Source organism: Hypanus sabinus, chromosome 1 (genome assembly GCF_030144855.1).
Source record: "Hypanus sabinus isolate sHypSab1 chromosome 1, sHypSab1.hap1, whole genome shotgun sequence".
NCBI lineage: Eukaryota > Metazoa > Chordata > Chondrichthyes > Myliobatiformes > Dasyatidae > Hypanus > Hypanus sabinus.
Window position 1 is genome coordinate 5803852 of NC_082706.1, and position 13908 is coordinate 5817759.

The 13908-nt window shown below is 44.9% G+C and overlaps 1 protein-coding gene across 1 annotated transcript in view; it reads right to left on the reverse strand.

The window, feature by feature from the left end:
* Positions 1 to 13908, reverse strand: part of LOC132390668 (bone morphogenetic protein 1-like) — a 308728-nt gene that overhangs the window by 216287 nt on the left and 78533 nt on the right. Inside the window, exon 2 of the mRNA XM_059963235.1 lies at positions 9610 to 9720. Coding sequence (XP_059819218.1) covers positions 9610 to 9720 — 111 coding nt within the window. The remainder of the gene's footprint in view (positions 1 to 9609; positions 9721 to 13908) is intronic.

Sequence of the window (13908 nt, forward strand, 5' to 3'; positions counted from 1 at the left end):
CAATTAACCAGCTAATCAGTGAGAGGAAGGCCACACTGTTTACAGGAAGAACGTACAAGCTGCTTAGAGCCCGCGCTGGAATTGAACTCCGAACACGGGAACACCCTGCACTGCAACAACATCATGCTTACTGCTTTGCTCTATTTACTCAATTGTGAAGCAACTGCAACTGGGTGCTGCGCCCATTGTGCTTTGTCAGCTATAAAACGACGACCTGGATCATAACGTGATTAACGGGGTCAGAAAATTTGCAGATGACACCAAGATTGGGGGTGCGGTGGACAGGAAGAAAGACTAGCAAAGCTCGCAGCGGGGTCTGGACCAGCTGGGAAAATAGGCTGAAAATTGGAATTTAGTGTGGACAAGTGCAGGGTGTTCACCTTTGGTAGAACCAGGCAAGGTAGGACTTACACAGTGATCGGCAGGCTCTGAGGAATGTGGCGGAACAAAGGGATCTGGGAATAAGTCATTGAAAGTGGCATCACAGGGAGATAGAATGGTAAAGAAAGCTTTTGGCACATTGGCCTTCATAAATCAATGGGATATTATGCTGAGGTGAGGCCGAATTTGGAGTATCATGTTCAGTTTTGGACTTTTTTCCTTGGAATGTAGAAGACTGAAGGGAGAACTGATAGGTATACAAACTTATGAGAGGTATAGATAGGGTAAGAGCAAGCAGACTTCTTCCACTGAGATTAGGTGGGACTATAGCTAGAGGTCATGTGTTAAGGGTGAAAGGTGAAAAGTTTAAGGGGGACCTGATGAGAAAATCCTGCACTCTCAGGTTTGTGAGAGTCTGGAATGAGCTGCCATTGCAAGTGGCGCATGTGAGCTCGATTTCAATGTTTAGTAGAAGATTGAAAGGGTATATGGATGGGAGGGGTATGGAGGGCCACAGTCCCAGGGCAGGTCAATGGGAGTGGGCATTTTAAATGGTTTGGCACAGACTAGAAGGGCCAAAGAGCTGTTTCTGTGCTTTAATTTTCTATGACTCTATTGTGAAGTGTAAGACACTATGAAGCAATGGCATCTCCATTAGTAACAGAACTCACACAAGTTGCACAGTCACTTCCTTTCCCTCAACGCCACATGGACTGGTCTCTGCCGACTACATGCAGTCAATTTCAGTGTTCAATGTATTGGTATAGGAATCGGTTTATTATTGTCACATTTACCGAGATACAGTGAAAAGTTTGCCTTGCATGCTGTTGCTACAGATTAATCATTACACAATGCATTGAGCAATAACAGCACAGAATGAAGTGTAACAGCTACTGAAAAGTACAATGCAGGTAAATAATAAAGCACAAGACCATAACAAGGCAGATTGAGGCCAAGCATCCATCGTAACATACAAGAGGTCTGTTCAAGAGTCTGACAACACAGTGGGGTGGAAACCATCCTGAGTCTGGGGCTGTGTGCTTTCAGGTTTTTGTATCTTCGGCCCTGGTAGGTGGTGAGGTGGTTATAAGTCCCTACCGAAGCAGGTGTAAATGCCAGATGGTGGTGTGGTGGCATTCACATCGTACTTCGAGGCAGTGGTCCCACGTTCGAATCTGGCTGTTGCTTGTACGCCTTCCATCCGTGTGGGGTTGAGTACCAGGCTAGCAACTCGACCCATTAAAAGGGACAAATGGTACAGAAAAAGGCAAGGTTGCTGCCCGATGCGCCACAAGGCGTGGAAATGAACGACAACAAAGGGGGTGTAAGGTGCTCCTTCCCTCCGCTAGCCTGCAGGTCACCCTTGGGCAAGGTGTAGCACCTGCTTAGCCCCCAACCAGGGTCACGTGAAGCCACGGGAGCAGGTAGTGGGTGGTCGTACGAGCAGCCGGTGCAGATCACAAGCCCTGGTTATGTGACCACTGACACCAGGCAGACAATCTCTGAAGAGTATTGATAATGGCTGGGGACACCCATCTTGTAAAGACACTTTGATAATAAGTGCATTTTGATCATCGAAATTGCCTTGAATATTCAATATAAATATTTCGACAATTGGAGTCTTCATTTTGCCTGAATCCTCTTGAATCATGGCACTCAAGGAAGACTGACTTTTCATTATCAAATGGATCACTAATTGTGAACTTGTGCCTGGAATACTGTGGATAATCTCCCATGACAATTAAAAGCAGGTTGAGCCACGGTTAACGGTGAACTTAACCCTATTTACATTTGTGGTGAACTATGTGCCTGTCTGGACACGCCCCCTTCTGACTGCTCCTGTGGCTCCTCCCACAGGCCCTGTATAAAGGCGATTCAGGTCTAATCCTCTGCCTCATTCTCCAGGATGTAATATGATGGTCACTCACTGCTGGTTCCTTCTTCAGTCAATAAAAGCCGATATCTCGCCTTACGTCTCAGAGTGAGTTATTGATGGTGCATCAACATTCACACAACAGACTGTTTCATTGGTGACTATTGCTTGATTCGTCCAAAAGACTCAGGGCCATATATCGTGTCATTTACATCGCAAGAAGGGCAGGCATTGCCTTTCCAGCAAGATAATTAGACACACAGGAGATTCTGCAGATGCTGGAAATCCAGAGCAACACACACAAAATGCTGGAGGAACTCAGCAGGTCAGGCAGCATCTTTGGAGAGAAATTTTGGGCCAAGACCGTCATCAGGACTGAAAAAGAAGTGAGAAGAAGCCAGAGTAAGGAGATGGTGGGGGTGTGAGGAGTACAGGTGTGACAGGTGATAGGTGAGACCAGGTGAGGGGGAAGATGAGTGGGTGGGGGAGGGAAGGTGCAAAGTGAGAAGCTGGGAGGTAATAAGTGGAAGAGATGAAGGGCTGAAGAAGGAGGAGGAATCTGATTGGAGGGAATAGCACATCATGGGAGAGAAGGAAGGAGGAGATGCATCGGGGGCAGGTGAGGAGAAGGGGACAGAGGGGAACTAGAATGTGGACTGAATTATACCACTGATAAATGTTCTTATCACTGGTCATTGTTCAAACAAGGGATGTTCTGTTTTAGAAGAACAATGGTATTACACCATGTTGCATTTAATTCTTGTCTACTGTTGAGGTGAAGATACTTGTGCTTTTAAAACCACATGGAGTCATTACTATAGAGTACCACATCCCAAGGTGAATTAGAGACAAACTTTTTATTTGTAAAATCCCAGATCATAAAGAGACCACAACAGTTAATGGCATCGTATTATCAACATCAAGACATACATTGAGAGATGGGTCATGGCATGAATCACCTTCAGCTTTCCAGATAACCTCAACCCACTGTAATTCACCTACAGCCGTAACCGGTCTATGGCAAACACCATCTCCCTGGTCCCACACTCATCTCTGGAGTACGTGGACAATAAAGACACCTACTCTGACTATTATTTATTGACCACTATTATTCCAAGTAAACTCATCACCAAGTTCCAGGCCATCTAAAATTGGTTCCTTGACTTTCTGACCAACTGAAAACAACTCCACCACAATTCTTCCAGACACTGATGCTCCACGAGGTTGCATCCTCAGCCCTTCCAAAAGAAGGAATGTGATAAAAGAGGAGCGTACCATGGGAGAAAGGGAAGGAGGTGAGACAACAGAGGGAGGTTCCTTTTTCTTCGCCCACCTATCACCTCCCAACTTCTCACCTTATCTCCCCTCACTTGGTCTCACACGTCATCTGCCAGCTTGGACTCTTCCACCTTCTTATTATGACTTCCTCCCCCTTCCTTCCTTGTCCTGATGAAGGGTCTCAGACTGAAATGTCGACTGTTTATTTCCCCTCATAGACACCGCCTGACCTGCTAAATTCCTCCAGCATTTTATGTGTGTTCCTCTGGATTTCCAGCATCTACAGAATCTCTTATATACATAATTGGAGCAGAATACTTCCACTTGCCTTAAGCATCCTGTGAAAGATAAAGATTAGATTCATTCACATGTACAGTGAACTGAGACATGCACCATCGATTGCTGTGCATTGGGGGCAGCCCACAAATGTCACCACGTTTCTGGCGCCAACACTACACACCCACAACATAACCCCAACTCGTACGTCTTTTTGGAATGCGGGAGGAAACCAGAGCACCTGGAGGAAACATGGACACAGGGAGAATGTACAAATTTCTTACAGAGAGCAGTGAGAATTGAACCTCCATCTTCCTATTGCTGGCAAGGGAAGGAATTACACTCACCAGAATGTTACCGTGTTGTGTGTTTTCCCAATTCCGTGCTGCATCTGTATGTTGACTGGCAGTGATTTACGTACAGAACAGTGAGGTCCCACAAGGGCATAAGTTACAGACGCCAGCTTGATTCACCTTTCTCCAAGAGGACCACAACCTTGTCATGGGGTTTGAAGACTTGTGTGCCTCAATGAGCTATGATGGCTGGAGATGGGGCTTTATGCTTTGACTCTGTTAGGGTCATCCATACCAAACAGGTCAAAGGCTATGGGCCAGACTAAGAGTGGTCCACCGGTCCTCCAGGTTCAGGGGTTCAGCTCACGACTAACAACCCCAACAGATCAAAAAAATTGTTATGGAATCAGCAATGAAGAATCCTTCGGCATCTGTGTGCGACAGTCTAGACCGGGGTCGGCAACCTTTACCACTGAAAGAGCCATTTGGACCCGTATCCCACAGAAAAGAAAACACTGGGAGCCGCAAAACCCGTTTGACATTTAAAATGAAATAACACTGCATACAACATTTTTTTTTGCCTTTATACTATGTATAAACAAACTATAATGTGTTGCATTTATGAAATCGATGAACTCCTGCAGAGAAAACAAAATTACATTTCTGCATGCAACAAAAACATTTTGAACTCCGAGAAAAAGACGTTGGGTTGAAGGTTACTTTTAAGTAAAATACTCAATGTCTATTTGAGTCCTTCTTGTATTTACGAAAAACGCCAAACTTAAATTGTCCGCCAGCAGCAAACCATTTTTTCTCTCATCTCCATCCAGATATTTTTGAGCAAAGGCTGCGTGTTTAGTCTGGAAATGTCTTGCGACATTTGACTTTTTGTTGTTTGCTTGTTTCTCATTACATATTAAGCATACCGGTAAATCAGTCTTGTCAGCAGTGAAAGCAAATGAATCTGCCCACGTATCATTAAACGTTCTGTTTTCTTCAATCACTTTTCTTTTTTTAGAATTCTCCATAGTTAGCCCACCTTGGATCGAAAAATTAAAGAAATCGCGCACAGGCAGGTGTCAGGCATTGGCAGAGGTGACGTATATTAATAGCGACAAAAAACACGTTTTATTTAGATTGTACAATATCACCATAATCTTCAAATTTAGAATTACATTTCAGAAACTAACAAACTAACATAAAATACATTTTAATTAAATACTCATCATTTATCTTCCAAAGCCACAGGGAGCCGCAGCACAGAGATGAAAGAGTCGCATGCGGCTCCGGAGCCGCGGGTTGCCGACCCCTGGTCTAGACAGAGATGGGGAACCTTCGCTGCAGCTCTGAACACCAGCCATGTGACAGGCACTACAATTGATTCACCTTGAACACCAAGTCCTTTCAATCTCTCGCAATTTAAAAAATAACCAAGGAGCAAGCCATGTCTGTTTTGACAGGGAAACCATACAATTCACATGCTGATATCAGGTTTTGTGAATAAATATTCTATCCTGAGCAGGCTCATGGTAAGGGACCACCAAGTAGGTAGAGGAAAGGGAGTTCTTGAAAAAAATGCAAAATCCCAAAACGGTGGGAATCCCTGGCACTCGTTTACTCATCGTGTAGGAGCAGCTTTTCGGCACAACATCACAACTGCGGCTATGGTGTATTGGTACTGAGGAGAGAATGGTTAGGCTGATGTTTAGAACATCTGTCACGTGCACTGACAGGGTGTTGTCAACTTCATTGTCGGAATTCCCTTATCCTGGGAAGTCAAGGGTACTCAAAACTCCTGATTGTGCCCTGAACTTGGAACGTAGAACCTCGGCTAGCCTACAGGTCACCCTTGGGCAAGGTGTAGCACCTGCTTAGCCCCCCACCTGGTCAGGGTCATGATCATCCATGGGAGCAGGTGGTCGTATGAGCAGCCGGTGCAGATCACATGTCCTGGTTATGTGACCACTGATGCCAGGCAATCTCTGAAGAGTATTGATAATGGCTGAGTGCACCTGACTGTTAAAGACACTGCCCAGAAGAAGGCAATGACAAACTGCTTCTGTAGAAACATTTGTCAAGAACAATGATGGTCACGGAAAGACCACGACTGCCCACGTCATACGACACAGCACACAACCAACGAACAAAGATCAATCCAATTACCCTTACCTCCTACATAGTCTTCTGTTTTTATCATCCATGTGCCTATCTAATAGTCTCTTAAATGCCCCTAATATATAAATAAATATCAGAATGGGATTCAGCCATTCAACCCATGGTGTCAGCTCCTGCATTCAATTATGGCTCAACGCCTTTACCAATTAAAGCAGAGCCACTGAACCCTGATAGAAACAAGTCATCCTTCATTCTCTAACACACAGAGCTGCAAACATAGAAAAGAGACAAGAAAAATTCAAGCAACACGCACAAAATGCTGGTGGAACACAGCAGGCCAGGCAGCATCTATAGGGAGAAGCACTGTCGACGTTTCGGGCCGAGACCCTTCGTCAGGACTTTCTGTCAAGAAAAATTAACCTGGTTTTCTGCTCCTGACCATCTGCCCGTATACAAGAATGGGAGGGAGGAGATGGAATGGATCATTGCGCAGTAACAAATCCGTTTTGCACACCAAAGATGCAACAACGTGAAGTGGTTCACTAAGCTGTAGAGGAAAATCACTTGCACCAATGTCACATCCATTGAGCTTACCTAACCAAGCACGGAAGGGTTGCCAGGCAACCTGGATGACAGCCACCATCCAATCCAGGCCATGCTCTTCTCTCGCTACTGCCACCGGAAACAAGGTACAGAAGCCTTAGGTCCCACACCACTAGGGTCAGAAACAGTTATTACCCCTCAACCATCAGGTCCCACACCACCAGGTTCAGGAACAGTTATTACCCCTCAACCATCAGGTCCCACACCACTAGGATCAGGAACAGTTATTACCCCTTGACCATCAGGTCCCACACCACTAGGGTCAGAAACAGTTATTACCCCTCAACCATCAGGTCCCACACCACCAGGTTCAGGAACAGTTATTACCCCTCAACCATCAGGTCCCACACCACCAGGTTCAGGAACAGTTATTACCCCTCAACCATCAGGTCCCACACCACCAGGATCAGGAACAGTTATTACCCCTGAACCATCATGTCCCACACCACTAGGGTCAGGAACAGTTATTACCCCTCAACCATCAGGTCCCACACCACCAGGTTCAGGAACAGTTATTACCCCTCAACCATCAGGTCCCACACCACTAGGATCAGGAACAGTTATTACCCCTTGACCATCAGGTCCCACACCACTAGGGTCAGAAACAGTTATTACCCCTCAACCATCAGGTCCCACACCACCAGGTTCAGGAACAGTTATTACCCCTCAACCATCAGGTCCCACACCACCAGGTTCAGGAACAGTTATTACCCCTCAACCATCAGGTCCCACACCACCAGGATCAGGAACAGTTATTACCCCTGAACCATCATGTCCCACACCACTAGGGTCAGGAACAGTTATTACCCCTCAACCATCAGGTCCCACACCACTAGGGTCAGGAACAGTTATTACCCCCCAACCATCAGGTCCCACACCACCAGGTATAGGAACAATTATTTCCCCTCAACCATCAGGTCCCACACCACTAGGGTCAGGTACAGTTATTACCCATCAACCACCAGGTCCCACACCACTAGGATCAGGAACAGTTATTACCCCTCAACCATCAGGTCCCACACCACTAGGGTCAGGAACAGTTATTACCCCCCAACCATCAGTCTCCTGAACTGGTGTGGATAACTTCACTCACCTCAACACTGAACTGATTCCACAGCCTATAGACTCATTTTCAAGGACTCAACAACTCATGTTCTCAGGGTTATATTGGAATCGTTTTATTTACAAAATATTTGTGCGTCACCTTTTTCAGATTGGTTATTTCTCAGTCTGTTAATTTATGTAGAGTGTTTGTATAAATTCTATTGAATTTGTTTATTTTCCTGGGAAGCCTGCAAGAAAATGAATCTCAAGGTAGAGTATGTTGGCGTTGACAGTACTGTGCAAAGTCTTACACACTTATCCATACCTAGGGTGCCCAAGGCTTTTGCACCGTACTGTGATTTTACATATTGCATTCTACAGCTGCTGCAAAAAAAAATTGTGACATATATGAGTGATGATAAACCTAATTCTGATATGGGTCTCTATTGTGGACTGACAGTGGGAAGGGGGCAGAGAGAGGGGAATCAGGGTTGGGAAAAGGGGAAGTGAGAGGGGAGGAGGCAGGAAGCACCAGAGAGATATTCTATAATGGTTAATAAACCAATTATTTGGAATCAAATGGCCTTGCCTGGTGTCCCAGGGCTGGGTGTGTGTCTGCACCCACACCAACCTCCACCCATGGCACTCCTTCTCTTTCAGCAGTCCCAAACCCCAGCACTCTGCCCTCCCTATCCCCAGCATCCTTTGCTCCTACCAAATTCACAAACACATGTTGACGACACAATACCGTGCAAAAGTCTTAGACACCATAGCTATACACGTGTACCTAAGACTTCTGCAGAGTCCTGTATGGAGTTTGAAAAGAAATTTACTTCAACTTGGACTTTCAGAGTCATAAAAACCTGCTTAAAAATCACCATCACATACATGCAGCTTACACTCACCCTATCAAGCAAGAAAGGGTTAGCACTTCTTCAGTGCATTTTTAACCAGCAGCAAACCAACACCAAAGGGATTTTGTTCAAACAGTGGCCACACCTGTACGCCTGTTCATTAATACAAATATCTAATCAGCCAATCACGTGGCAGCAACTCAATGCATAAAAGCATGTAGACATGGTCAAGAGGTTAATTTGCTGTTCATTCCAAACATCAGAATGGAGAAGAAATGTGATCTAAGTGACTCTGACTATGGAATGATTGTTGGTGCCAGATGGGGTGGTTTGAGTATCTCAGAAACTGCCGATCTCCTGGGGTTTTCACACACAACAGTCTCTAGAGCAGTGGCTTCCAGCCTGGGGTCCACGGGTCCCTCAGATAATGGTAAGGATCATTGGCATAAAAAAGGTTGGGAACCCCTGCTCTAGAACTTACAGAGAGAAAAAAAATCCAGTGAGTGACACTCCTATGGGTGAAAACACCTTGTTAATGAGAGAATGGGCAGACTGGTTCAAGCTGACGGGAAGGCGACAGTAACTCAAATAACCACACATTACAACAGTGGTGTGCAGAAGAGCATCTCTGAACGCACAACACGTCGAACCTTGAAGGAGTTGGGCTACAGCAGCGGACTACCATGAACACATACTCTGTGGTTGCTTTGCTAGTTTCAGAAGGTACGTAATAAAGCTGTCATTGAGTGTAGATTTTATTTGAACTTTGAATGCACTTTTTAATAGCAGCAAACCAACACCACATGTGTTTTTTGGATATTGACATGTACGTGTATTGACATTAAAATCAAGCATCCAATGGTTTCAACAGTTCAAACAGAGGGGACGGTACCTGAGGAATGCCCAAACGTTTGGATTTTATGATTGTTTAAATCTACGATCCTGTCGATCTTGAAAGATTTCAGATCATCTTCATCCAGTGCAATATCCCCAAGAAAGGCAGCTGCAGAGAGAGGACAATGGAAACTACATTAGGGCAGGCAAGGCTCTGGCAAAGCTTAGTGTGACTATTGGACTGCATCTACAGTCACAGTGGAGGGGAAAAATCACAAGATCAAAGCCATTAACATTCATTTGCCAAGCTAAATGTTCACTTTGTACTTACACCAGACCCTGGCATCATCTACTCACATACAACCATAAGCTGAGCCAAGAGCGTGGCACGCACCACCCGTACAGACCCAGTACTCGGTGCGCGAGGTCACTGCTTCTCCGATTCTGCAGCACCCAGAGTCACAGGAAGGAGCAGATGATCCCAAAACAGCGGCGGGAAATGACCCGAGATCGCAGGCACTGTATTAATATCATGTTGACCTCTACGCTACCGTGCTGCCCAAATGATTTGATCTGTAGGAACAGATACAGCCTTTCACTGTAGCTTCAAAGGACATACACAACCCTGAGACTCATTTCCTTGTGGGCATACTTCGTAAATCTAGAGAACAATAACCTGAACAGGATCAATGAAAGACCGCCCAGCTAGGGCGTTCACAGTGCAGAAGGCAACAAACTGAAAGTACAAAAAGAGGAAATAATACTGATAATAAATAAGTGATAAATATCGAGAACACGAGATGAATACTCCTTGAAAGTGAGCCCATAGGTTGTGGGAACATTTCAATGGTGAGGCAAGTGAAGTTATCCCCCTTGGTTCAAGAGCCTGATGGCTGAGGGGGTAGTAGCTGTTTCTGAACCTGGTGGTGTGGGTCCTGAGGCTCCTGTGGCTTCTTACTGTTAAGAAGAGAGTCTGTCCTGGGGAGTTGCACCTTGGTACATGTGACAATAACAAACCAATACATTCTCTTAATTGTACTCAGCTCAGGTACAATTAATGCAGAAGGTGATCTGAGGTCAAATCAGGTCCTCATTCTTATTTATAAATCACTGTTTCACTCTGAAACTTCGCAATGTCTTTCAGCTTGCAGCTTGTGCCAAACTCTCTGCCGAGTTTTACCGACTGGAGGAACGTCTAGTCCATACTCTGTCATTATCAGAATCAGGTTTAATTCCACCGGCATATGCCATGAAATTAGTTGTTTTGTAGCAGCTGTACAATGCGAAACATAATAATAAAGAATAAAACTGTTAATTGCAGTAAGCATATCTATTAAATAGATAAATTAAATAAATAATGCAAAAATAAAAATATAAAAAGTAGTCAGGTTCGATGTCCATTTACAAATCAGATGGCAGATGGGAAGAAGCTGTTTCTGAATTATTGAGTGTGTGCCTTCAGACTCCTGTACCTCATTTCCTGGTGGTAGCAATGAGAAGAGGGCACGTCGTGGGTGGTGGGGGGTCTTTAATGATGGATGCCACCTTTTTGAGGCATCACTCCTTGAGGATGTCCTGGATACTATGAAGACTAGTGCTCATGATGGAGCTGACTAAGTTTACAACTCTCAGCAGCTTGCTTCGACCCTGTGCAGTAGCCCACCCCCACACCAGACAGTGATGCAGCCAGCTAGAATGCTCTCTGTGTACTATAATCCCATGGTTTGGAATTCTCTCTCAGAATTTCTGAAAACGACCACCTCACAGTTTGTTATCTTTTGCACGCTGGCTGAACGACCTGTTTGGGTGGCCTTTCACTGATTCTGTTCTGGTTATTATTCTACAGCTTTAATGAGTTTGCCCACAAGCAAGTGAATCTCAAGGTTGTGTACGATGACTATATGTACTTTGATAATACATTTACTTTGAACCTCCTGCATGAACCTGACTCACCTCCAGTTGCAAAGATGGGCCCCTGTTTATTTTTTGTAGGTTAAGAGTGGAAATTTTGTCGGATGGCAGGGCTCAATCTGGAAGTAATAATTGAATTGGCTCCGTTCGGGATTTAGCAGAATGATTATTGGAGACAGAAATTACAGTTACGTGAGGAAGTCAGCAGGATGACCTTAGAATCAATATATTGTGCAAGCAAAGTACTGCCAGTGAGAGAAAGAAAATAATGTTGCAATATTACGTTAGTTCTATTAGGAACAACCAAGGAACTGATTACAAACTTCAGGACAGAGAAACCAGAGGTCCATGAGCCAGTCTTCAACAGGATCAAAAGTGGAGGGGGTCAGCAACTTTAAATTCCTTGAAGTTACTATTTCAGACAACCCGTCCTGGACTCAGCACTTTGCAAACAAAGCACCTCTGCTTCCTCAGGAGTGTGCTGAGGTTCAGCACGACACCTAAAACTTTGACAAACTTCTATAGATGTGGGAGAACGTACGAATCCCTTAACAGGCAGTGCCGGGAACTCCCATATCCCTTCACAACTTCTTGTCCTGGGAAAAGCTTGTGAACGATAGATTAATCAGAGTGATGCGAAGTCAGGAGGATGACAGTCATGGGTCAAATCAGCCATGATCCAATGAGAAAGGAGAAGACCAAGGGGCTGAATGGCCACTTCCAGACTCTAAAGCATGAATAAGAGCTACTAGCTGTAATTCTGACTCACACAGCAGGACCTCAGTACACAAGTTTGGAAAAGCTTTAAGTTTGTTATTACCCCAACCACTACTAATATTTTACAGATGCTGGAGAGTTTGACATCTAGTTTCTCTAATTTTATTTGACTGATCTCTTTAGGCTGCCAGTTATTGTAGAGACAACATTTCTTAGCCACGTTCAACAATTCAAATTAAGGCTAAATGCTGGTGTGTACTGGTGCTGTGTTTTTATTTTTGCACATTCTGAGATGACAGAATTCGAATCCGACTCAGGTTTAATATCACTAAGAGAGTACCATGCAAAACTCCTTGACGCATGTATACAGCTGGGCGCCTAAGACTTTTGCACAGTCCCGTAGCTGTCAACCCGGAGCAGGGAGCAAGCTTGTAGATCCGGCGGGAGCAAAGGTGATGAGGGTGGAGCGCCGCGGGAGCGGTGGGGGCCGGGTGGCAGAGAAGGAGTGCTGGAGTGGAGGGTGGTGTGGGTGCAGATACACTCAGTCCTGAGACACCAGGCAAGGTCGTTTCATTCCGAACAATTGGTTTATTGATCATTACAGAATGTCTCTCTGGCATTCCCCTCTCCCTTCCCCTTTTCCCAACCATGATTCCTCTCTCCCTGCCCCCTTCCCACTCTCAGTCCACAACAGAGACTCATATCAGTATCAGGCTTATCATCCCTTACATGTCATGAAATCTGGGGGGTTTTTTGCTGCAGCAGTCCAGTAAAATGACTACAGTACTGTGCAAAGTCTAGGCACCCTAGCTCTATGTACGTGCCTTAAGATTTTTGCCCAGTACTGAACATGGTGAATAAAGTCGATTGCTTATCTTTGAGACAGTGTCCTGACGGATGGCGAGAAACGGGCAAGGTGCTTCCAAAAAAACAATGGAAACTTCCTGGCCACTCCAGAGAAAAGTTATACAAGAGTAAGTGTTGCAATAAAGAATGAAACTGCAGGACAAATGAATTGGAGGGCAGCTGAAACTAACTCCCAAACTGCAAGATCAACTATTCTAATTCCAAAATAATTTAACAATCTCACAAAGAAACAATCGGACTTTGTAGGAAACGGGAAATTGTTACAGAGATGGTCTCCTCTTCAGTTTGGCATTATAATGTGCTTTAGAAATCACAATTAGTGGTTGTTTGTGGCTGGATGTCCAGTTAAAGATTAGTTTTATTTGTTACACGTACATCAAAACCAGGAAACATACAGCAAAACGTGTTGTTCTGCATGCACACAAGTTGATAGGGTTGTTAAGAAAGCATATGGTGTGTTGGCCATCATTAATCGGGGGATTGAGTTCAAGAGCTGCGAGATTATGTTGCAGCTCTTTAAAGCTCTAGTCAGACCACACGTGGAATATTGTTCAGATCTGGCCGCCTCATTATAGGAAGAATATGGTGCAGAGGAGACTTACCAGGATGCTGCCAGGATTAGAGAGCAGTTTTGACAGGATAGTTTGAACAACCTCGGCCTTTTCCCACAAACAAGAGAAAAACTGCAGTTGCTGGAAACCCAAGGAACTCAGCAGGCTGAAACATCGACTGTACTTTTTTTCCACAGATGCTGCCTGGCCAGCTGAGTTCCTCCAGCATTTTGTGTGTGTTGCACAGGCTTTTCCCTGAGGAGCAGAGGCGGACGAGAGGTAACTTGACAGAGATGTACAAGATGATAAGA